General features: G+C 36.4%; 1 protein-coding gene across 2 annotated transcripts in view; it reads left to right on the top strand.

Moving 5' to 3' along the window:
- Positions 1-21,782, top strand: part of MRPS35 (mitochondrial ribosomal protein S35) — a 44,478-nt gene that overhangs the window by 16,088 nt on the left and 6,608 nt on the right. For both annotated transcript variants that reach the window (XM_029953387.1, XM_029953388.1), the window contains exons 6-7: positions 8,464-8,573; positions 10,198-10,267. In XM_029953387.1, coding sequence (XP_029809247.1) covers positions 8,464-8,573; positions 10,198-10,267 — 180 coding nt within the window. The remainder of the gene's footprint in view (positions 1-8,463; positions 8,574-10,197; positions 10,268-21,782) is intronic.

Here is a 21,782-nt window from a genome sequence, read left to right as displayed (position 1 = left end):
GAGAGAGAGAGGGCGCAAGCAGGGGAGTGGCAGATAAAGAGGGAGATACATAACCCAAAGGAGGCCCCAGGCTCTGAGCTGTCAGCACAGAGTCCAACGTGGGGCTTGAACTCAGTGATCTGAGCTGAATGATGCTTAACTGACTGAGCCACCCAGGCATCTATGTCACTCTTTATTTTTAATAGCTGCATAGAATAATATGTTAATCAAGGTCTGTTCTGTGCCAAGAAAGTGTTTGAGGGTGGAGGTACAATGGTGATCAATTCAGACATAGTCCTTTTTCTGAAACTGAAGTGGGAGGCACAAACAAATTATTCAGTAGATCTGCTATAATTTAAGTAATCCATATTATGAAGATATTTAGGCTTTCTTACAATATTTGTTATTAGAAAAATATAATGAATATCCTTCGAGATTAGTTTTTGTGTATATTCCTAGTTATGTTCCCAGGATAACTTCCTAAGAGGAGAACTGTCAAGTAAGGATATAGATCCTTTGAAGTTTTTTGATATATATTGTAGAAGTTTTTTTATGTTTACTTTGTAAAATCCCTGCAGGAAATGAAAAACAAACAAATAAACAAAAACCCTAATAGACTATGAGAAAGCCTATGTTCCTGGACCCTCACCAACCTAGATATTATTATTACATAGCCATTTGATAGTAAACAAATATATCCCATATTTTGAATTTGTATGTATTTGATTTCTAATAAGAGTGAGAATTTATTTGTTTGCAAATTGCTTTTTCTTTTGGTCATTTGACCATTTTGATGTTGTATCGATTACTTTAGTAACAGCTTTATTAAGATATAATTCACATACTATAAAATTCATTCTCCTAAATGTACAATTCAGTGATTTTTAGTATATTCACAGAGTTGTACAACCATCACCACTACCTCACTCCAGGAATTTTATGGAAACTCTGTATTCATTATTAGTCATTCCCCTTTTTCCCTTTTCTAAACCATCCCCAAACCCCTGTGAACTATTAATCTGTGTTTTGTATCTGGATTTGCCTATTCTTGACATTTCATATAAATGAATCATACAGTATGTATTCTTTTACTTAGTATAGTGTTATCAGTGTTCCTTTGTTATAGCATGTATTAGCTCTTCATTTTAATTGCCAAATATTTTATGGGTAATATCATATGTTATTTATCCATCCATTAGTTGGTAAACATTTGGGTTTCCTTTTTTTTTTTCTTTTTTTTTTTCTTTTATGAACAGTGCTGCTCTGAACATTCATGAACAGGCTTTTGTGTGGACATATGCTTTGAGTTCTCTTGGGCATATACCTAGGAGTGAATTGCTAGGTCATGTGGTAACTACATGTGGAACATTTTGAGGAACTGCCAAGCTGTTTTCCAAAATGGCTGCACAATTTTACAGTTTCACCAGCAGTATTTGAGGGTTCCAGTTTCTCCCCATCCTCAATGATTGCTCCTTGGTCTTTCTAATGGGGATGTAGTGGTATCTTATAGTGGTTTGGCTTTATATTTTCCTCATGACTAATGATGTTGAGCATCTTTTCATGTTCATATTGACCATTAGTATATCTTTTTGGAGAAAGGTCTGTTCAAATCCTTTACCCATTTTTTAATTGAGTAATTTATCTTTTTCCTGTTCGATTGTTTATACTGTTACTTAAATCTTTTTATTTTATTTTATCATTTTATGTTTTTAATGGAGGATGAATTTAATTCTTTGTATAATATGACAAATTTCTGCTAAAGGCTGACAGATGTGGCTATTAATCACTGTTCTCATTTCAGAAACCATCCTGCCAACCCAATTTTATGATTTCATGGTGAAAGAATGGGTTAGAATTGCCACTGGCAAAGAGAGAATCAGGGCCTCACCGCTAGGGCCATTATTACTGACAAGGGATGTGAATCCTGGGACACTCGAAGGTCGTCACAGGAGGCAGCCACTGCGCCCGTAAATCCTTGGCTTATGTTTCAGTGTTCTGCAGTTGTACCTGGGGGCGTTCATAAGGAATAGGCATGGGGAGATCCCTCTGGCAACTTAAATCTTTCAAATCCAGAACAGCCTGGGACTTCATCACTCCTGTCCCCACCTGCCCTCTCATGACATTGACTTATTAACAAGACCGATATTTTGGAGGTGTCTTGGTGGCTTAATTGATTGAGTGTCCGACTTTGTCTCAGGTCATGATCTCACGGTTTATAAGTTCAAGCCGCACATCAGGCTCGCTGCTGTCAGCACAAAACCTGCTTCGGATCTTCTGTCCTCTGCTCTCTGCCCCTTCTCTGCTTGTGCTCTCTCAAAAATAAACACTTAAAAAAAATTCATTCTCCATTAAAAAAAATAAAATGATAAAATAAAAAATTTCAGTGACGTTATAACCAATCAAACAGGAAAAACACTTAAAGGTAACTGTTTAAAAAAAATAAAAAGGTATTTTGTCCTATAGCATTTCCTTTCCTACTTTCTGAATTTGTCTGAATGTGTCCTGATGCATTTACCTTATTTCTTTATCTTCTATATTTCATATGAACTGGAAGTTAGATTTAAGGAACTGATTATAGTATTTTTAACAATAATTGATAGATGTTGTTATGTATGTTATACTGTATTACATGAGAGCATGTAAAGTCTGGTGGCCTCATTCTTGGAATGCAGAGACTGATCACTTATTTAAAAGGTTAACCTGATCTTTCCATTGCAAAATTGTTTTTTTTTTTTTTTTTTTTTAGTAATCTCTGCACCCAGTGTGAGACTTGAACTTTCAGCCCTGAGATCAAAAGTCAGATGGTCTACTGACTGAGCTGGCCAGCTGTCCCCATTGTGAAGTTAATTTTTATTGTTGTTTTGCTTTCCCCTTTTACAGGGAATCTGTAGGTAGATGCATTTGGTAACTTTTGATCAAGTAAAATCATGATTCTTTCTGATGTTCAAAATATAGCCTATCGGTGCCTGGTGGCTCAGTCCTTTAAATGTCCAACTTCAGCTCAGGTCATGATCTCACAGTTTGTGAGTTTGAGCCCACGTCGGGCTCTGTGCTGACAACTTGGAGCCTGGAGCTTGCTTCGGATTCTGTGTCTCCCTCCCTCTCTGCCCCTTCCCTGCTCACTCTCTGTCTCTCAAAAATAAATAAATGTTAAAAGAAATTAAAATAAAAACAGAAAGTATAGCCTGACTTTGGCTGGTGGGAATTTTTTAAATTGGTTTTAATGTCTTTTTGTTACAATCCTATTAGCATTAGAAAATCTCCTTGCATTCTGGAGCAAGATAGCCCAGGTTCACTCTATGTTTTCCTTCTCCCAGACCTGGAATCAGTTCGTGTCTCTAATATCTTTTAGTGGTCATTGATGTATAAGAAGAGACCAAAATCTGAGTGCTATGCCATTTTTAGAAATTAGAATCTCTTTCAGAGATTTCTCAGGAAATAATTGATAAACAATAGTGGTTTTCTAAATATCTAGAGCTTCTTTTTTTCTTTTTGTGTTTTTCATTAGATGAAATTTCTAAAAATAACATTTTATGTAGTCCCTTATCCTGTCTACACTTTAATGGGTGTGCTTCTGGTGTTTAGCCTCTAAGTATAAATTGTAATTCAGTTTGAGATAATAGCCTCTATTATGTTAATGATGTGTCCTATTCCAATAGCATTTTTGAAATGATCTCCTTTGAATTGTGGTAATCGTTAGGTTTTTAGTTACTAAAAAGCATTTCTGAACCCTGATTATTGCTTAGTACCCCCGCCTCCTACTTTACTGTGGATGTGCTTTGTTAGCATTTTACTTAGGATCCTTTGTCCTAATCTGGTGTTGGAGAAACATTACTCTTTCTCATCAGGAGCATTCTACCTACCATCACAGTTCCAAGTGTCTTGCTCTAGTAACTTCTAAGCTAGTATTTGAAACCACTGTTAGTTTCCTCTGGTAAGAGTCTTGTGAATCCACATGGCATTTCTGTCTCACAGCAGTCATGGGGCAGTTATCTGATGGGGGTGTTTTTGTTTTTGTTTTTTGTTTTACTAAAAATGTTTTAGGTTTATAAAAACGTTTCAAAGATAGTTCATAGGATTCCCCTGTATTTCACACCAGATTTCTCCTGTTGTTAACATCTTATATTACTGTGGTACATTTATTACAACTAGGGAGTCAGTAGTGATACATTTTTAATTAAAGCTCATACTTGATTCAGATTTCCTCAGGTACCTCTTTCCTGAGGTGGTTTCTCAGAATTTCCTTTTTTTGGTGACCTTGTAAGTTTTGAGAAGTATCAATTATGTGTATTGTGGAATGTCCTTCACGTTAGATATGTCTGATGTTTTTCTTATGCTTAGACTGGTGTGTGTTTGGGGGAGGAAAACCTCACGAGTAAAAGGCCATTCTCATCACGTCGTAGCAAGGCCCACGACATGAGGTTGTTAACGGTGAAGGCTTGATCACCTGGCTCAGGTACTGTTTGCAGGTTTTCCTCACTATAAAAGTACTTTTTCTTCCTTTCCGCACTATACTCTTCAGACGGAAGTCGCTCTGCATACCCCAGACTGCTGGGCTTGGTTGTTATGCTTCACTCCTTCAGAGAGAAACATCACATAAGTTGTTGGTAATTCTATATAGATTTGTCTGTTCTCATCCATTTACTTATTTATTCAGCCATTTATGTATGTCAGTGTGGACTCACAGGTTATTTATTTTAGCATCTCGGTTATAACCCAATAATGCATTATTTATTTTGATGCTCACATTGCTCCAGCTTTGGCCACTGGTAGCTCTGTTACTTTGCCGTGCCCCAGCGTTTGTTTTTTAAATGCTTCTTATTTTTTGGTACCACAGAATGCCCTAGGCTTATCTTCTGTATTCCCTATCTTTGGCCTAGAACCAGCTATTTTTCCAGGGAGGCCTGACTAGTGTAGTGTTGAATCATGTATTCTGTAGGATGACTGCTTTTTAGCATACCTTTATGAGATGCCTTTCAGGACCCTCAAAAAATTAGTTTTATACTCCATGCGGTCTGTATTTTAAATCAGAATATTATAAGTTTACTACAAAAGTATATTGACAGTCTCTGCAACCATTTTTACACGATAGGGTAACAAATAGACAAACGTTAATTTCTAGAAAATTTTCAGGCATAAATCAGTGATTATAATTTTCTTTGCTGGGTTTGGTATCAGGATTGTGCCATCTTTATGAAGTAAATTTATGAAGTTTGTCAGCCTTTTTTATTCCATAGAACAGTTTAGATATCATAGCAATGTATTTATATATTTAGAGAGATTGAAAATATTTAAAATCACAAAGGACAAAATAACATGTTTACTGTGTAAATTTTAGAAAATCTAGATAACAAAAAAGGGGGAAGAGGAATCTTAAAATTCTGCTCACTGACATCATTCCACCAGTTAATGTCAAGTAGCTAGGCTGGCCCAGATGGTAGAGCATGTGACTCTTGATCTTGGGGTTGTGTGTTGGAGTCCCACATTGGATGTAGAGATTACCTATAAATAAAAATTTTTTACAAGTACCTCGGGGTGATATCTGATATGTTTTTAATAACTTAGTAAATGTTGCCCTTATTAATAATAATAATAGCCAACTGTTGTTGAACTCTGTTGAGTCAGAAAATCTAGATTTTGCTTTACCTTTTGTGGGCCTTAGACTTCAGTACTGGAATAGACATCCAGTTCCCTACTGGTTTTACGTTTGCTTAATGTATTTTACATAAAAATAATCTCATTGCTTTATCTGAAGTATACACAGGACACCACTCACGCTATCAGGCCACCAACCTCTTGTCTCTTATCCTTGTGCTTCCCTGTGCTCCCTTCGTCACTTCCCTGTCCTCTTTCCCCCCGACTCACGTCTGCCCTTGCGGACTGTTGAGGCTCAGAGATGATGTCCTGAATAGGTGTCAGGTGGTTCCGAGGTGGAAGTAGGTAAAACAGTGGGACTAAAGCATGTGTGTTCCAGGAGTTAAAGCAATATTGTGAAGGCAATCACATATTGTAAAGTGTTATATAGAGAGATACTCACATTTTTAAATTCAGAGAAAAAGGGTACCATATTTTTGTTGATAGTCAAAAAATAGTTCAGAATTTAAAACAACAATATTTGTACAGGACTTTACTTTAAAATTGCTTTTTTTCTATTTATTCTCCTTTATTTCCTGACAAAATTCTTGTGAGTCCTTTTTATTTTGTAAATGAGGAAATAGTAAAAGCAAATGATTTAATAAGTTCACTTAGCAAGTAAATAGCAAATATAAAAGTCAAACCCAATTCTTGTCCTCTGTGCATCACCAGAGTTCTTTAACTGCACTACACTTGTAAGTATGTCGATAGAGAAGATACTTTACACAATTAGATATTTTTGAATTTGTGTAGCTCTTAAATATGGGCATTTGAAAATGCATACATATAATAACCATGATCTATTATTTGAAATGTCAACATGGCTTTTGAGATAATGTTAATAGTACAATATTGATTCTTTAAAATGTAGCAACTTGACAAAAGCAAAGTCCAGGGATTCTTTTGAATTTTGGAAAAAGATTAACACTGCCACTCAGCTGCAGAGTCAGACTATTAGTCCAGGCTAAGACTGCGATTCTGCAGTGCCGTTAAGTGCTAGCAGGTGGCATGAGTGTGCCGCACAGCTTTCTAAAATATTTACGAGTTTCTGGCTTAAACTCTAAATAATTTTTGAACATTAAAATGTTAATGTGAACATAAGTTTTAAAGCAGTTACAATAATCAGCATTGCCATGATTTTGACTACTTACATAAAAAGCTAGATAGACACATTTTTTAAATGGTAAATTAAACATGATAATCTTGAAGGGATTTTTAAAAGGAAAAAATGATTCCATTCTCACTATGCTAATGTAAAATGATCCAGTTCTTTGTCATACTGTATTTGTATGCATGCATATTTGCAAATATTTTCATAGTTATAATTTAGATTCATTTTATGATTTTCTTATAAATAACTCTTATTGTTAACAGTCAGAATTATCATGAAAGTTCCTGTTTTATCCATCAAGCTGGTAACCTGGTTGTTGATACATGTTCTTTCCCGGGAACTGTGGTGGTTTGTGCTGCCTGTGCCCAGAGAACCATTGTGTTGGGTTGATACTTAATAATCAGTGTTTTTCCTGCATGTGTTCCTTAAAAGTGTGTTTTTTTAAATTTATTTATTTTCTATATTTTCTTAGTTCAAATAAAAATTCACAGTGTTCTTTTTTTCATTTATGTGTTATTTCAGCAAATACACGTTATATGCTTTTTAAGTGCCAGGCCATCTCCAAGAATAGGACAGATACTGTTCTTACCAAGGGGTTTGCAGCCTAGTGGGAAAAATGGAAAAATAAAGAAGCTCTTATGCTCTGATGTCTTGAGGGAAGTGCAGGGTTATTGAAGCCAGAGAGAAGTGGATGTGATCTTAAAATCTTAGCTTTTTTCTTCATACAGTTAAGGCTCTTTCTTATTCTTAATGCTCCCTATGGAAGAACAATCTGTGTTTTACCTTATTTACTAAGGTATTTTAGTGTTTAACCTATTTTCCTGTGTCAAGACTATTCTTGTCTTAGGTATCTTCAGCCCATCCCATAATTCTCTGCAAATTTAGGAGTGTGTTCTTTTAGTCCAGCATTTCCCAAAATATGTTTTAAAGAAGACTACTAGCATGAACTGTCCTCCCCTGAAAAGTAGAATTTGAAGGAAAAAAAAAGAAAACTAGAATATGAGATATGAGGTCAATTAAATTTGGGAGTCATTACATGAGAAATTTTCATCTTGAAATTTCAAAATGCTCATTAGTGTATTATCTCCTCTAAGAAACCCTTCTATGAAGAACCCATTTTAACTCCACATTTCCTAAATGTGTTCAACAGAAATACCCTTTAAAAAAAAAAATTCTTAGCAGCTTCTGGGACTAGTGTTAACATTTTGAGAAATGTTGAGCTGGACTATTTCAAATGTTTGGATCCTCATGAGTGCTGTATTCCAGCCTTCATGAAGTATCTGTACCTTTTAAGATCAGTGACCCTAGACTAGTTGCAGTGATACAGGTCTCATAATTGCATGGTAGCGATATCTTCAAGCCCTTTTGTTTTATCCATTTAAACACTAATTGAGTTTAATTCTGTTAGTGCTACTCATAAACTGTAATGAATTGTGATTTCATTTATTTAAGAGACTTGTTATTGGGTTCTTTCAGGAAAGGTGCTAATGCCCAGAACTTTCAAGAACTCCAGCTTACTCACCCTCTCTTTTTTTTTTTTCCGTGAATAAGGTTGGGCTTCTTAATGCACAATGCTTCGTGATGCAGTTGCCAACTCTGTATAGACAAGAGCGCAGGGCTGAGAAAACTTCTTTTTGGTTGGTTTAACGTTAATATAAATAATATTGGTACAGTTTTTCTTTTTCATTAAAATACATGAAACAACTTTTTTCAAAATAATTTTTTCTTGTATTTTTCAGGTTAAACTTTCCAGTCTGAATTTAGATGATCATGCAAAGAAGAAACTTATGAAACTTGTGGGCGAGCGATACTGCAAGTCCACCGATGTGCTTACCATCAGGACAGACAGGTACAGAAAGAAGAGTTCAGCACATTGGTCACGTGGGTTTATTTTCTTCCAATCCCCCAGTAGTCCTTTTCTTAAGAAATGACACTGAAAATCAAGGTAGCTTTTTATGTCACCTTATATTGATGTATTGGGTTAAAGAAGTTGTCTTCCTGTGTGTAATGTCTTCGCACTTGCCGTCCTCTTTAGGGACATGGAGAGGCTGGCCTAACCGCCTCATTAAATTATTATTGTTATTTTTTGATCTTGATTTTAATATAGCCCTGCGTATAAGACTCAGAAGAAGAAAAAAGTATGATTTGCTGATGATTTAGGCTTAAACAGATTATTTACGGATTCAAAGATCTTACAATTCGAAATTTAAATTATTAAGCATGGAAATTGAATTTACTTAAGCAGTCTTGTACATAAAGAGAATTTCAGTGAATTTATTTCATAAAGGCAATACTAAGTTTATCTCATATGAATTTATAAATTAGGTCATAGGTCATTTGAGGTAAAGGGTTGTTGGTATGTTTTTATAAAAGGGTGGTTTAAGTTCTGTCTTCTATTTGGCTATTTCTAAATTATGCCCAAATCTAAAGACCTGCCTTTAGAGAAAAAAAGTGGACAGATCTCTTCTCTAACTTCCTATTCTAGTTTCAAAGCAGTCTGAGGTGTCGGTATCAGCTAGGTTTTCTCCCCTGCTTCTCCCTGGTGGGAAGACATGACATGCACAAGCGGCAGCGGCAGTGTGGGCTGGCAGACCTTGGAACCCTGCTTGCACATTATTACTGTATGGGGGAAACGGATTTCAAATACATTAGTAATATTCTTCTTTACTATCTTTATGAAATGTAAAATAATATTGGGGTTTTGGTTTATGCAACTCAAAAATACCTTTAAGATATTACTCTTTGAAATTCCATAAGTATCTGGTAATTTTTTTCCCCCGAGTTAACAAGTGTGTCCGTGTGTGTATATGTTTTATGATAACTCTTTAGAGGACTGTTAAACCAAAGTATACAATAAAAGAATCTGTTAAAGTCACTTGTCATAGATGGTTTTATTTTATAGTCTAAAAGCTAAACTTGCCATCTTACATTTATATAGATTTACCTAATATTAGGTTATTAATTCCAACTTAAATACAATAGCAGCAATCCAACATTGGATAGCTTAGGTCATTTTTAAGAAATTGGCTATGGGGAAATCAAGATGAGCATTTAGATTAGCATGTGTCATCAGTCTATCTCTGTTTTTAAAATAAACTCTGGATGTGTTCACACTGTCCGGCAGACTCTCAGCCCTGATGTTATGAAGGGTACTTGGACTAGATGTAGTCATATTAAAAATAGTGTGAAACTATTACCAGATACAAATAACTCTATTAATGATGAAAGCAAAGAGAAATAAAAATAAATACATACAAAATAAATCAAAATAACACTAGTTTTCAGTAACCTTAGGTAATGACTGACATGGACTATATTTATTCCAAGAACAGAATTTACCTAAAGGTAGGATATTCCCTAAATATGGAGAATACCTGAATATAAGTTATCCTTTATATTTAGTATTTGTATGTTTTGCAAATTACTGTATGTACTGAAGTTTTAAACCTTTTACTTCCTCCTTTCTCTTAAAGGTGCCCTTTAAAGAGACAGAATTATGATTATGCAATGTATCTGCTAACAGTTTTATACCATGAGTCTTGGGTAAGTGATTGTGTGTGATGTTTAATAATTTTGCCCGTGTAATTTGTTTTATAATTTAAATGGTGTTAACCTTTCAAAAACAGTCTGTGGCAAGTACTCAGTTGAAGGTTTAATGAACTACTAGATAAATGAAGGATGTATGAAATGTTATAAATAACTTCTACTGACATTGAAAGTGAGGACATTGAAACAGATTATGTAGTCCATCTCAGGACCTTACAGAAATCAGATGACTAAAGACCTTTAAAATTCAGTTGTGGACTTTGGTTGGAAGATTCAAAATTTTTTACCTTTTTTCTTTTGTTTGACTTTGACTGAAAGTTATCAAAGTTATGGCAGGATAATCCTCTATATAACCTGAGAATTTGTAATGCATCCTGCTCTTAAGATAAACTGCATAACAAAGCCCCAAACTTTGTAGAAAAGGTATTTTAAATATTTATTTAAAATTTTAGTTAACAAACAGGGCATACATTAGGGACAATTACAGGCAATTAATTATTTAAATAGTATTAAAAATAGTCTTGTGTCTGACTGAATTTATTGAGTTTTAGTGTAAGCACTAAATACTGTTTAAAAATTAAAATTATTTTAGGTATGCATATAAATTAATTTTTTTGTAGCTTGCCTCACATAAACGTGGGGCTCAATAGCATTTTCTTTCCCTTTTTTTCCAATAGCATTTTCTGTTAGTAATACTTGAAATAATGGAGATAACTGGAGAAAGTCAATCTCTGTAGATATTCAAAGGATTTCTTATGAAAGAAGGGTTGGATATGTTGTTCATGACTTTTAAGGGATACAGCAAGGTAGAGGTAATAGTGAAATCGTAAGGACACAAGTCTAAACCAAACAGGCTCTAAGCTCCCCCTCTGATCTAGAAGGCCTAGGTTTCTGTTCCCCGAAACTAACAGGCAGTTACACATCCTAAGGGTGAGGCCTGCAGATGGGAACTTTAGATAGGACCCTGTTACCTAATGTTAAAGTTAACCCGATAGTCGCTGAACAAGACCCTAGACTCACCCTGTAATTGGTTGATTTTAAAGGTACTCTAAATGTTGTAATTGGATCCTGCCAAAAGTAACGAATACTCTAGACAATGTGAATGGTTAAACCTGCTGTCAGTAATATTGGATAATAATGATTGGATCACTGCACCTATGTCACAATTTCTTGTAACTCCCCCTCCCCAAACCCCATAAAAACCCTGCTCAGCCCTTGTTCGGGGCTCTCAGCATGAATCCACTGTGCTGGTAAAGTCTGTGAGCCTCAGCTGAGGCTCGGCCAGCCTAAGCCCGTAATAAAACCGCCCTTTGCTATTGCATGCGTGACTCGGTCTCCCTGGCGGTCTCTGGTCTTTGGGGGATACTATGAACTGGGCATTACAAAATAGACTTCAATGCACGGAGTACAGACTCTCTAAGGGAGTCATGTAAAGATGGAGTGGGCTGCTGTAATTGGTAGAAAAGGTTCCATCCTTTGGCTACTTCACAGGGATGTGGTGGTAAAAGGATCACTTTTCTTGGATAGGTAGTGGCATCAGATGGCCTTTGGAATCCCCTGCCATCCCTGAGATATTGTAACTCTGTGAACACATGCAGCCATTCTCTAAACTCACAGCATTTCCTTCCTATTAACAATGAAACAGATATGCACAAGAGGATAAGCGGAAAACAAAACAAACAAACAAAAAACTTTGTTGCAAGGTTAGTAAAGAACAAAAGGCCGGTAGCTCTTCTCTTCTTTTGAGGTATTCTAATTACCATAATTTGGCTGAATTTTCTAGTTTCTGGCTTCTGGAGCAACATTGTAATAGCAGTTAATCTCTCTTTCCTGCCAGTTGATTTTGTAAATACCTTTGGCTTAAAGTAATTAAGTTCTTTTTTGAACTGGCAACAGGGTTGAATTGGCTGCAGCTTGATGGCTGCTCCTTAAAGAGTTCATCAATAAAGACCAACCAATTTTGAATCTCTTATTTTGCCAGCAGCCTGTAAAATGAATTTGCCCTAAAGGAAATGACAGGCATAAATAAATTCAGTGAAAGTTGACTTACTGGATTCTTTCTGTGGTTCCATGACAGAGAATCCAAACAAGTTTGTATTCTGGATTCATGCAAAGTAGCCTTTGATCTTTAATGCTAATTACTTTGATGCCAGAATAAGTAGCCACATACATCTATCCCAAAAAGATAGAATTAAAGAATTTCTATATTACACCTGGCTCTTGGCCCTTTCTAAACAAGTGCCATCAGTGAAGAAGCTTTAAGAGAATGCAGATGAGCTGTGAAATTTTGCAGAGCTGGTGGGACAGAATCTTTATTGAATTGAAATTCTTTTTTCCTTCACTAGCATGGATCTCAGACTTGAAATTGATGTTACCACCTGGTGTTTAATCAGATACTTAGAGAGCCCCCTTTTATTTTTTTAAACTAGTTTCAGAGCATTTAATACCTAAAAGATAAGCTTCTCTTAATTTTCTGGCTTTTTAACCTTAGTGTGGAGGTTTCCTCTAAGAGTGGAGAAGAAAGTAGTTGGTAGTTTTATGTAGCACACAGTTCAGAAACTTCTGTGAAGTTTCTTTTCAGTTGTTCATCTAGACTTCAGGATAAAAATGTTACTGTTGTGTGCTACTCAGAGTAGTTTAACTATGGAAGTATCAAAGTAGACTTGAGAAGACATAGACTACCCATGCCGTTGACTTCAAGCATGGAGGCTTAGCAGTGAGTTGAAGGATGGTTATTGCACTGCTGGGAGGTGCTAAGAGACAGATACCTCAGACCGTTTATCCTTCAGCAGTTCAGAGGAGCAAAGAGAGTTGTAGAAATTGGTTTCAGTATTTCCATATGACACATTGTTGGCATAGGAATGAATGTAGAGATCTGAAATCAAATTCGAAGGGTTTTTGAATGTTTAATTACTAATAATTCCTTTTTTAAATTGGAGGGTTTTTATAATTCGAGTTTTTTACTTATTTGGATTTCATGGTAGTCTTATTGCTAAAAATACGTCTAGGTTTGTAATAAATTGGTTCTGAAAAATTGTGAAAAAAAACTTTTAAGATATTTTTACACTCAATAAGAGTTCATTTTATTTATTATTTTTTATTTATTATTTATTTATTTTTAAATAATTTTTTAATGTTTTATTTATTTTTGATACAGAGAGAGACAAAGCATGAGAGGGGGAGGGGCAGAGAGAAGGAGACACAGAACCGAAAACAGGCTCCAGGCTCTGAGCTAGCTGTCAGCACAGAGCCCGACGCGGGGCTCAAACCCATGAACGTGAGATCTGACCTGAGCTGAAGTCAGAGGCTTAACCGACTGAGCCACCTAGGCTCCCCTATTTATTATTTTTTAATGTTTAGTTTTGAGAGAGAGAGAGAGACAGACAGAATATGAGCAGGGGAGGGGCAGAGGGAGAGGGAGACACAAAATCCAAGTAGGCTCTAGGCTCTGAGCTGTCAACACAGAGCCCGATGCGGGGCTTGAACCCATGGACTGTAAGATCATCACCTGAGCCAAAGTCAGATGCTTAACCGACTGAGCCGCCCAGGCGCCCAACGATGATCTTGTTCTTGTGTACAAGATACAGTGACAGGTATTGACATGGTTGTGAAAATGAAACAGCCTCTGCCTTTATGTACCTTTATTTCTGGAGAGAATCAGTGGTTATGATATTGCCTGTTTACTTGATAATGGGAGTAGGAACACAGTGCTGTGAGAGGGACCAACAAGGATTCACTCTCCCTGGAAGCTTCCACGAAGTGGAAGAAGAGTAGGAGTGTGCAGCAGAGAAGTAGGAAAAGGACTCTGTGGCCTTGTGGATGTAGAGAGCAGGCAGAGGTTTGCTGTGGCCAGGATGTAAGACTGACAGGGCAGAGGTAGGCAATCAGACAGAAAAAAAAAAAACGAAACTCAAGTCAGCCAGATTGTGAGCTGGTTGAGTAGTTTATTCACAGGGTGTAGATTTGTATCCAGAGGGCAAGTCTATATTGAAAGTTTCACTAGTTGTTTGAAAACTACCTATTTCACTTTTTCAGTGTTTTTGAAATAGTAAACCATCCATATGACAAATGTTAAGTGTGCTTTCATTAAAATGAACTGGTTACTTGTTGGGCAACCGTTTACTGGTTGCCTGTTAACTTGCTTGGTGTTTTTGCATATGGAGGTTAATATATAAGTGGGGGAAGCTTTGTCTTCCACTGGGGAACACTAGTAGAAGCAAGTTGGTTTAGTAATAAATATTGCAAAAGTGTTGAGTAGTTTACAGTTTAATTAATTTTTATCTTTATTTCTTGTGTATCCTTCAAGGCTTTAATTGATACCAACTTTGAGCCTGTTTTTTTCAATTAAGATTATTGTCATAAAACATTATACATAGGTATACAACAATGCTTCAACACATGTACATGTGTGTGTATGCACATACACACTACATATACATTATATATGTATATATGCTATGTATACATGCATACACATATACGCCATATGTGTATATATAGAGAGAGAGAGAACGAGAAACAGTCACCACAATGTCTAGTTAACATTCATCACTACACATAGTTACAAATTTTCTTTCTTCTGATGAGAAGAAATAGCAGTAGTACAGTATTATTGACTATAGTCACTGTGGTGTATATTAACATCCCCATGATTTGCTTTATAAATGGAAGTTTGTACCTTTTGATCATCTTCACTCATTTTGCCCTCCCCAGCATCTGGCAGTTGCCAATCTGTTGTGTTTCTATGAATCTAGTTTTTTAGATTTCACATATAAGTGAGATCATATGGTATTTATCTTTCTCTTATTTCACTTAGCGTAATGCCTTCAGGTACATTCATGTTGTCAGAAATGCCAAGATTTCCTTCTTTTTTTTTTAATCCTTGAATAATATTCCTCTGTGCGTGTGTGTGTGTGTGTGTGTGTGTGAGAGAGAGAGAGAGAGAGAGAGAGAGAGAGAGAGAAAACATACACCCACACTTAACTCTTTATTCGTTTAATCATCAGGGAACACAGGTTATTTCCAGTCTCAGTTATTGTAAATAATGTTGCAGTGAACATGAGGGTGCAGATATCTTTTCAGGTTAATGTTTCGTTTTCTTTGGATAAACACCCAGAAGTGGAATTCCTGGATCTTCTGGGATTTCTATTTTTAGTTTCTTGAGGAACCTCCATACTGTTTTCCACAGTGACTCCACCATTTTACATTTCCACCAACAGTGCCCCAGGGTTCCCTTTTCTCCACATCCTTGCCAATACTTGTGTGATTTCTTGTCTTTTTCATAATAGCCATTTTAACAGGTGTGAAGTGATATCTGTGGTTTTGATTTGCATTTCCCTGATGATGACTGATAGGGAGCATCTTTTCATGTGTCTCTTGGCCATCTGGATGTCTTTGGAAAAATGGCTCTTCAGATCTTCTCATTTTTAAGCTGTATTGTTTGTGTTTTTTTGCGTGAGTTATGAGTTCTTTATGTACTTTGGATATTAACTCATCAGATATATTTGAGCCTTTTTGTGTAACTTCAGTTTTGCATAAATAGCAAGTGACACTGTCTTAGTTTCTGTGTTGGTTACTAGGGCCCTTGACTACAGACAGCTGTCTTAGTCCATGTTCCGTGGAGAGTTTTCCATGTATGTTTTCCACGCATGTTTGTTTTTCTAACTAATCATAAGGTCCTTCTTAGCATATGTAGTCTTACTGTATTTTGTTCTTCAGAGTATCTAGGTCACTGCTAGATAGGAACACTAAATGTTTAATGTTTGGGATTTCCGTAAGCTTTCGAAGTAGAAGGTTTTCAACTTCACAAGTGAGTTGACAAAGTAGCAAACTCCCTTTTTAGTAATATAAAATATAGCATACTTGTTAGATATTAGCAATAATTAGCTTACTGGCATAGCTTATTAATCATCTCTTAATTAAATTATTAATGAGCAACAGTCATAATTGTGCCCAGTTTATAAAAAATGCCTTTGCAACAGTTTGATTTTGTATGATGTGAGTTACGTGTAGATCAGGTTTGTCTTTCATTTGATCATGTTTTTTTCAGATACTTAAAAAGTATTCCTGGTGCACCTGGGTACCTCAGTCAGTTAAGCTTCCAACTCTTGATTTTGACTTAGATCCAGCCCCGGGTTGGACTCTGTGCTGACTGCACAGAGCCTGCTTGGGATTCTCTCTGTCCCTCCCTCTTCACTCTCTTTCTCAAATGAATAAACATTTTTTTAAATTCTTCATTGTTTTGGAATTTCTCTACAAATTTCTCTTCTCTGCAAAAACAAATTTTTTGTTCTCTACAAAAGTTTATTTTCTGATGCTAATCTATATTTGATAGTGTTAATATAATTCATCTTCTAGAAGAATATTGACAACTCCTAACACAGTGCATCTCTTTAATGTGAAATGTATTTATGCATAAACTTCTATGTAATCTAATTATGTATAAACTAAAAATACAGTATTTATTAAAGAAAAAATCACTAAACACATTCATTGAATTCCCATGATGAGTCTGAGTATTTGTCATAGACCAGTAACAGTAAAGAGTGCATACTTGCTACCTTTTCCTTGATTCCAGACAAATAGCACATCTGGCCTTTGTTTTGTCTTGTTTTGTTTTGTTTTTTTTAATGTTTATTTTTGAGAGAGAGAGAGAGAGAGAGAGAAAATGTGAGCTGGGTAGGGGCAGAGAGAGAGGGAGACACAGAATGAATCGGAAGCAGGCTCCAGGCTCTGAGCTGTGAGCACAGAACCTGATGTGAGCTCAAACTCAGGAACCACAAGATCATATCCTGACGTAAAGTTGGACGCTTAACCAATTGAACCCCTAAGGGACCCCCTGGCCTTTGTTTCAAAAGAGAATTTTAGTGTTGCTCTGAGAGTCACCTGTGTCTCTGTCTCTGACTTTCTTTTTTACTTCTGTGCGGTTCCACATGATCACCTTGGATGAAAATAAAAAGAAAACCAAAAAGAGGGTGAGCGGTGGGAGAGGAGCTCCAATTTCAAAAGTGCTTTAAACTACTGTCATTTTTCTTAAAAGCGTGTCATGTGTCCACCCATTTTAAATTAGTACTAACTTTGAATATCAGGGATCAGATTTATCTGTTATAACCTCTTCATTATATAAATTGAGAAATTAAGATTTAGAGGAGAGCTATGTACTTTACTTGAGGTTACAGAACTTATTAGCTGAAAGACTCAGATTTGAGTTTCATATTCTTCCCATGGTATCATATTATTTAGTGTAGTTCAACTTTGACTTCCTTAAAAATACTGTGAAATAAGAGATGAAATTAAACCTGAACTTTAGCTGCTAGTTTACTGTCTTCTCAAACTGAAAATTGATCACTGAAAATTTATCTCCATAACCTGTTTTCGGCTGGGGGTTGTATGAGACTCCCCTGGAAAGCTTGTTTAAACTAGAGATGTATGAACTCTATGGAATTAAAATCTCTAGTGGTGAGACTCGGGAGGGGTTCTTCCATTTTAAAGACTCCACAAGTGATTCTGATGTAAGTTCTGATGATGAATAGTTTCCTCAACCTTTGAGTCTTTTTAATAAACGAATTAGAGGGATGGCATAGCTCTTTTAAGACAGTTTTTGTACATGTATCTAGTATCAGAGCTGAGGGTGAGGATCAGAATTAGAATGAGAAGGGCGAGAAAATGGAGGGGTTTGTGTGTGATACAAACACAGACTTTTTTGACTTGATGGTGGTAGGAAGTAGGCAGCTGTTCTAGATTCTTGGGTGGGATGATGATACAGGGAAGGGGACCCTTCAGATCTCTTTGCCTTCAGGTGAGACTTCATATTCCATCTATTAAGAAAGCCATTTTCTCCTCTCGATCCCGACTGCTGCAATCCTATATAAATCTTCATCCTCTTTTCACTCTAATAGCCATTTTGATTTTCCCATTTCATCCATCTTCCGGATTGCTGTTAAACTAAATGCTCTAGAAAGCAAATCACTTGTGTTGTGTTCCTTAATAAAATCCTTCAGTGATTCCCTATTACCCAGGACAAAATCTAAACTACTTAGCTTGTCTATACACAGCAGTTGGCCACCTCACTGCTAGTTGCTCAGGAAATGTAGGTTATATATTCTGTATCTCAGCCATAATGAACATGTGTTCTTTTATAACTTTGCACATGCTGTTCTTTCTGCTTATGATCCCTTTTTCAAGTTGATCAACCCTGCAAATTCATATGAATCTTTTAATATACTTCAGGTATGACTTGTTGTAGAAGTTGTCTGTGCATCCTTTTTTCCCTCCTCCCATTAGCATTCCTCTTATACTTTGACAGTAATTGTCTGTATGCATATCTGGCTGTCCCTGGTCGACTGTGAGATCACTGAGGGCAAGGACTGTATGTTTCATCCATCTTTATATTCCCAGCCCCCAGTACAACGTCCGGCAAAACAGCATTCATTAAATTTTTTAAAAACCAATCTGAACTAAATTGAATTCCTTGATATATTAATCACTTAAACATTTAACTGTGGTAACTGAAAGAATTGGCAGTATTTTTTTTTATCCATTATGGATATTTTACTTCTTATTTTTTATGATTTTCAAATAACTTGGATTTTTTTAATGGTTAAACTGTTTTCCCTCATATAGCACAATGCCTTACTTGTAATCATGAGAAGTGGAATATTACTGTGATTCATGTTCTAGGCAAAGGGAGCTGTAAATAAGATGGTAGAAGGTGACAAATTTGTGTATTTAGTGGAACAGATATTTCTTTGCCTTCTATTACCTCAGAATATACTGACCATTGCATGAATGCACTGTTTTTCTTTGTATTGAATTTATGCTTACAAGGGGAGAAAAGGTGATAGGTTCAATTAAGTTATTCTTTTATTCTTTAGATTCTTTTTTGCCGTGTCTCTGTGTTCCTTGGAACATGTTCTACCACTAACAAGCAGTAGGATTTGGGCAAATTATTTAAATCCTCTGGGCTTTAGTTTTTGGTCTATAAAACAGATAGTACTACCTCACATAGAGTTGTGACGGAATCTCTGGACGGTGCTGATATGCATAGTAAGTATTCTAAAGTGGGAGTTCTGTTCAGGCTCGTCCCGTGCTGCTTTCCTCACCTTGGCCTTCATTCAGTTTCCTGAATGTACTGAGCTCTTTCCTACCTCCAGGGCTCCATGGAGGCTATTTTCTCTGCCTAGAGTACAGTCTTTATCTGACTGGCTCCTATTCAACTCCAAGCTTCCGACTACACTGGCAGTTCCAGGACAGGACGGTGTGTGCCTGGCACAGTAGTTGTGCAGTAAATATTTATTGAGCGAGTGTATAATTGGGCCACTTGTGGAAAAGAGAACAGATGGTGTGGAATGGAAGGTTGCTTCCTCTGGGGTGATAGTCCAAACAGGTTTTCTCACTGTAGTCAGGGAAGAAGAGAGAGCCCACATATATGTATATGTATTATATGTACACTTATAAATTAAATGCTAAAATTATAACTGTTTAATGGCTGAAGAATTAAAATAGGAGTCTACAGGTTAATCAAACCCTTTGCCTAAATGGTGATCAATGTAAGCTTAGTGGTAGTTTTCACTGCTGCCCAGTAATTTGAACATGCTATTCTTTCTTTCTTTTTTAATGTTTATTTGTTTTTGAAACAGAGAGTGTGAGTAGGGGAGGCACAGAGAGAGAGACACATAATCAGAAGCAGACTCCAGGCTATCAGCACAGAGCCCGATATGGGGCTCAAACTCCACAAACCGTGAGATCATGACCTGAGCCAAAGTCAGACCCTTAACTGACTGAGCCAGCCAGGTGCCCCTTGAATATGCTATTATTTCTACTTTAAAATTAATGCATTTCAACTACACTTCAAAAAAAGGAACTCTTAACCGCCTACTTCAATTTTGAGTATGATTTTAGAAGCTAAAACTTGGGCAGCAAATTGTAAGCAAGGGCGCAAAATTGTAAGTAAAATTGAACCATAGCAGTATTTTTAAAAATGGTTTAGGACATGCATTGAGTGTCCCCAGTATGGACAAATGATTTTTCCCTTTTATTTATTTATTTTTCTAATATTTCTTTATTTTGAGAGGCAGGTGCGGAAAGGGGTGGGGAGAGAGGATGCCAGCAGGGTCAGTGCTGTAGGCAGAGAGACAGTGACCTGAGGGCCTGCCTCAGGAGTCAGGTGCTCAGCTGACTGAGCCATGCAGGCAGCCTGATTTGTTTTCCTTTAATACTGCACCAGGATTCAGTTCTTGGTTACTATCCTTCTAGGATTAACCCTGTATTTTCAAAGGACTTTAATGTAGCATTAAACTTTTTGTGTAAAGACATTGAAGTTAAAAAATGTTTTGTTTTTTTGTTTTATTTATTTTTTTAAAGGAAACTATTCCCAAAAGGCCATCTGAAGTCGCATAAATGTAAAAGCCTTATTTCACAATAGCCATTTTTAGGTATAACATCTTAGAAAGATATTGCTTATTTACAAAAAATACCAAGCCTCTTTAATAAAATTTCTAACTGTAGTGTGCCATGTTTCTAGAAATGTCTACTCTTTATTTCAGTCTAAATCAGTTAAATTTGTTTTCCAAGTTTTGTCCTTACCCTCTTTTCCCCTCATTCTGTACATTCTTCCAGGGGATATAAAGTATCCTGTATATGCTGACAACTCTAAACTCTATCCTCAAGCCTCTCTCCTGAGCACCTTGTATTATTTGCGATCTCTTTGTTTTAAGTCATAGAAACTCACTCAGGCCAGCCTAAGCAGAAGATAGAAGGCCAAGGTTGCTGCAAGGTGTCCAGAATGGGCAGAAGCAGAAACTAGGACAGTGTGAGGGCTTTTATTCTTTGTACTCTGTTACTTTATAGGCAACTGCCTTGTTCTTTTCTCTCCCAAGACTAATTTCTTCTCTTCCAGTCTATATGTCAGAAAGCATGACCTTGACTGTTTCAGGATTTATAGATCTAGTCACCCTCAGGGGTGAAGGGGAGACAAGGGGAGAGTGAGCAAAATTAATACAACTAAACGAAATTATGTCTTTGGACTCCTATTACAAAGAAGGGACTCTGCTTCAGTCAGGTATTATTCAGTAAGTGGCCAGACAGGCAAGATGATACCAGGGAACCGTACCTGTGTGGGGCCAGGAGTTTGCACAGAAGGAATTGCCCATTGAAAGAGTGAATGCATTAAATGAAGGAATGAACTGACCTAGATTAGGTGCTCATGAATTAAAACACCACAGTGTTATTGTGGTTATGATTTTTTAAATAACTCCCTTTTTAAAAAAAAAATACCAATATATTATGGATGGAATGATACAAAGTCTGGAATTATCTCCATAATAATTCAGCGAGGGCGTGGTAAGGAGGCAGTGGATAGAGGCACATATGAAACGGGACTGCTGTGCGTTGACTGTGGAAGCTAGGTGATGGGTACGTGGGAGTTTCATAGTGCTTTTTCTCTTTACTTTTGTATGTGTTTGAAATTTTCTGTAATAGACTCCTTTAAATCACAAAAACAAAGTGTATTTGT

This window comes from Suricata suricatta, chromosome 10, assembly GCF_006229205.1.
Source record: "Suricata suricatta isolate VVHF042 chromosome 10, meerkat_22Aug2017_6uvM2_HiC, whole genome shotgun sequence".
In the NCBI taxonomy this organism is placed as follows: Eukaryota; Metazoa; Chordata; class Mammalia; order Carnivora; family Herpestidae; genus Suricata; species Suricata suricatta.
Note: the sequence above shows the minus strand (reverse complement) of the source record. Positions and strands in the feature narration are given on the sequence as shown.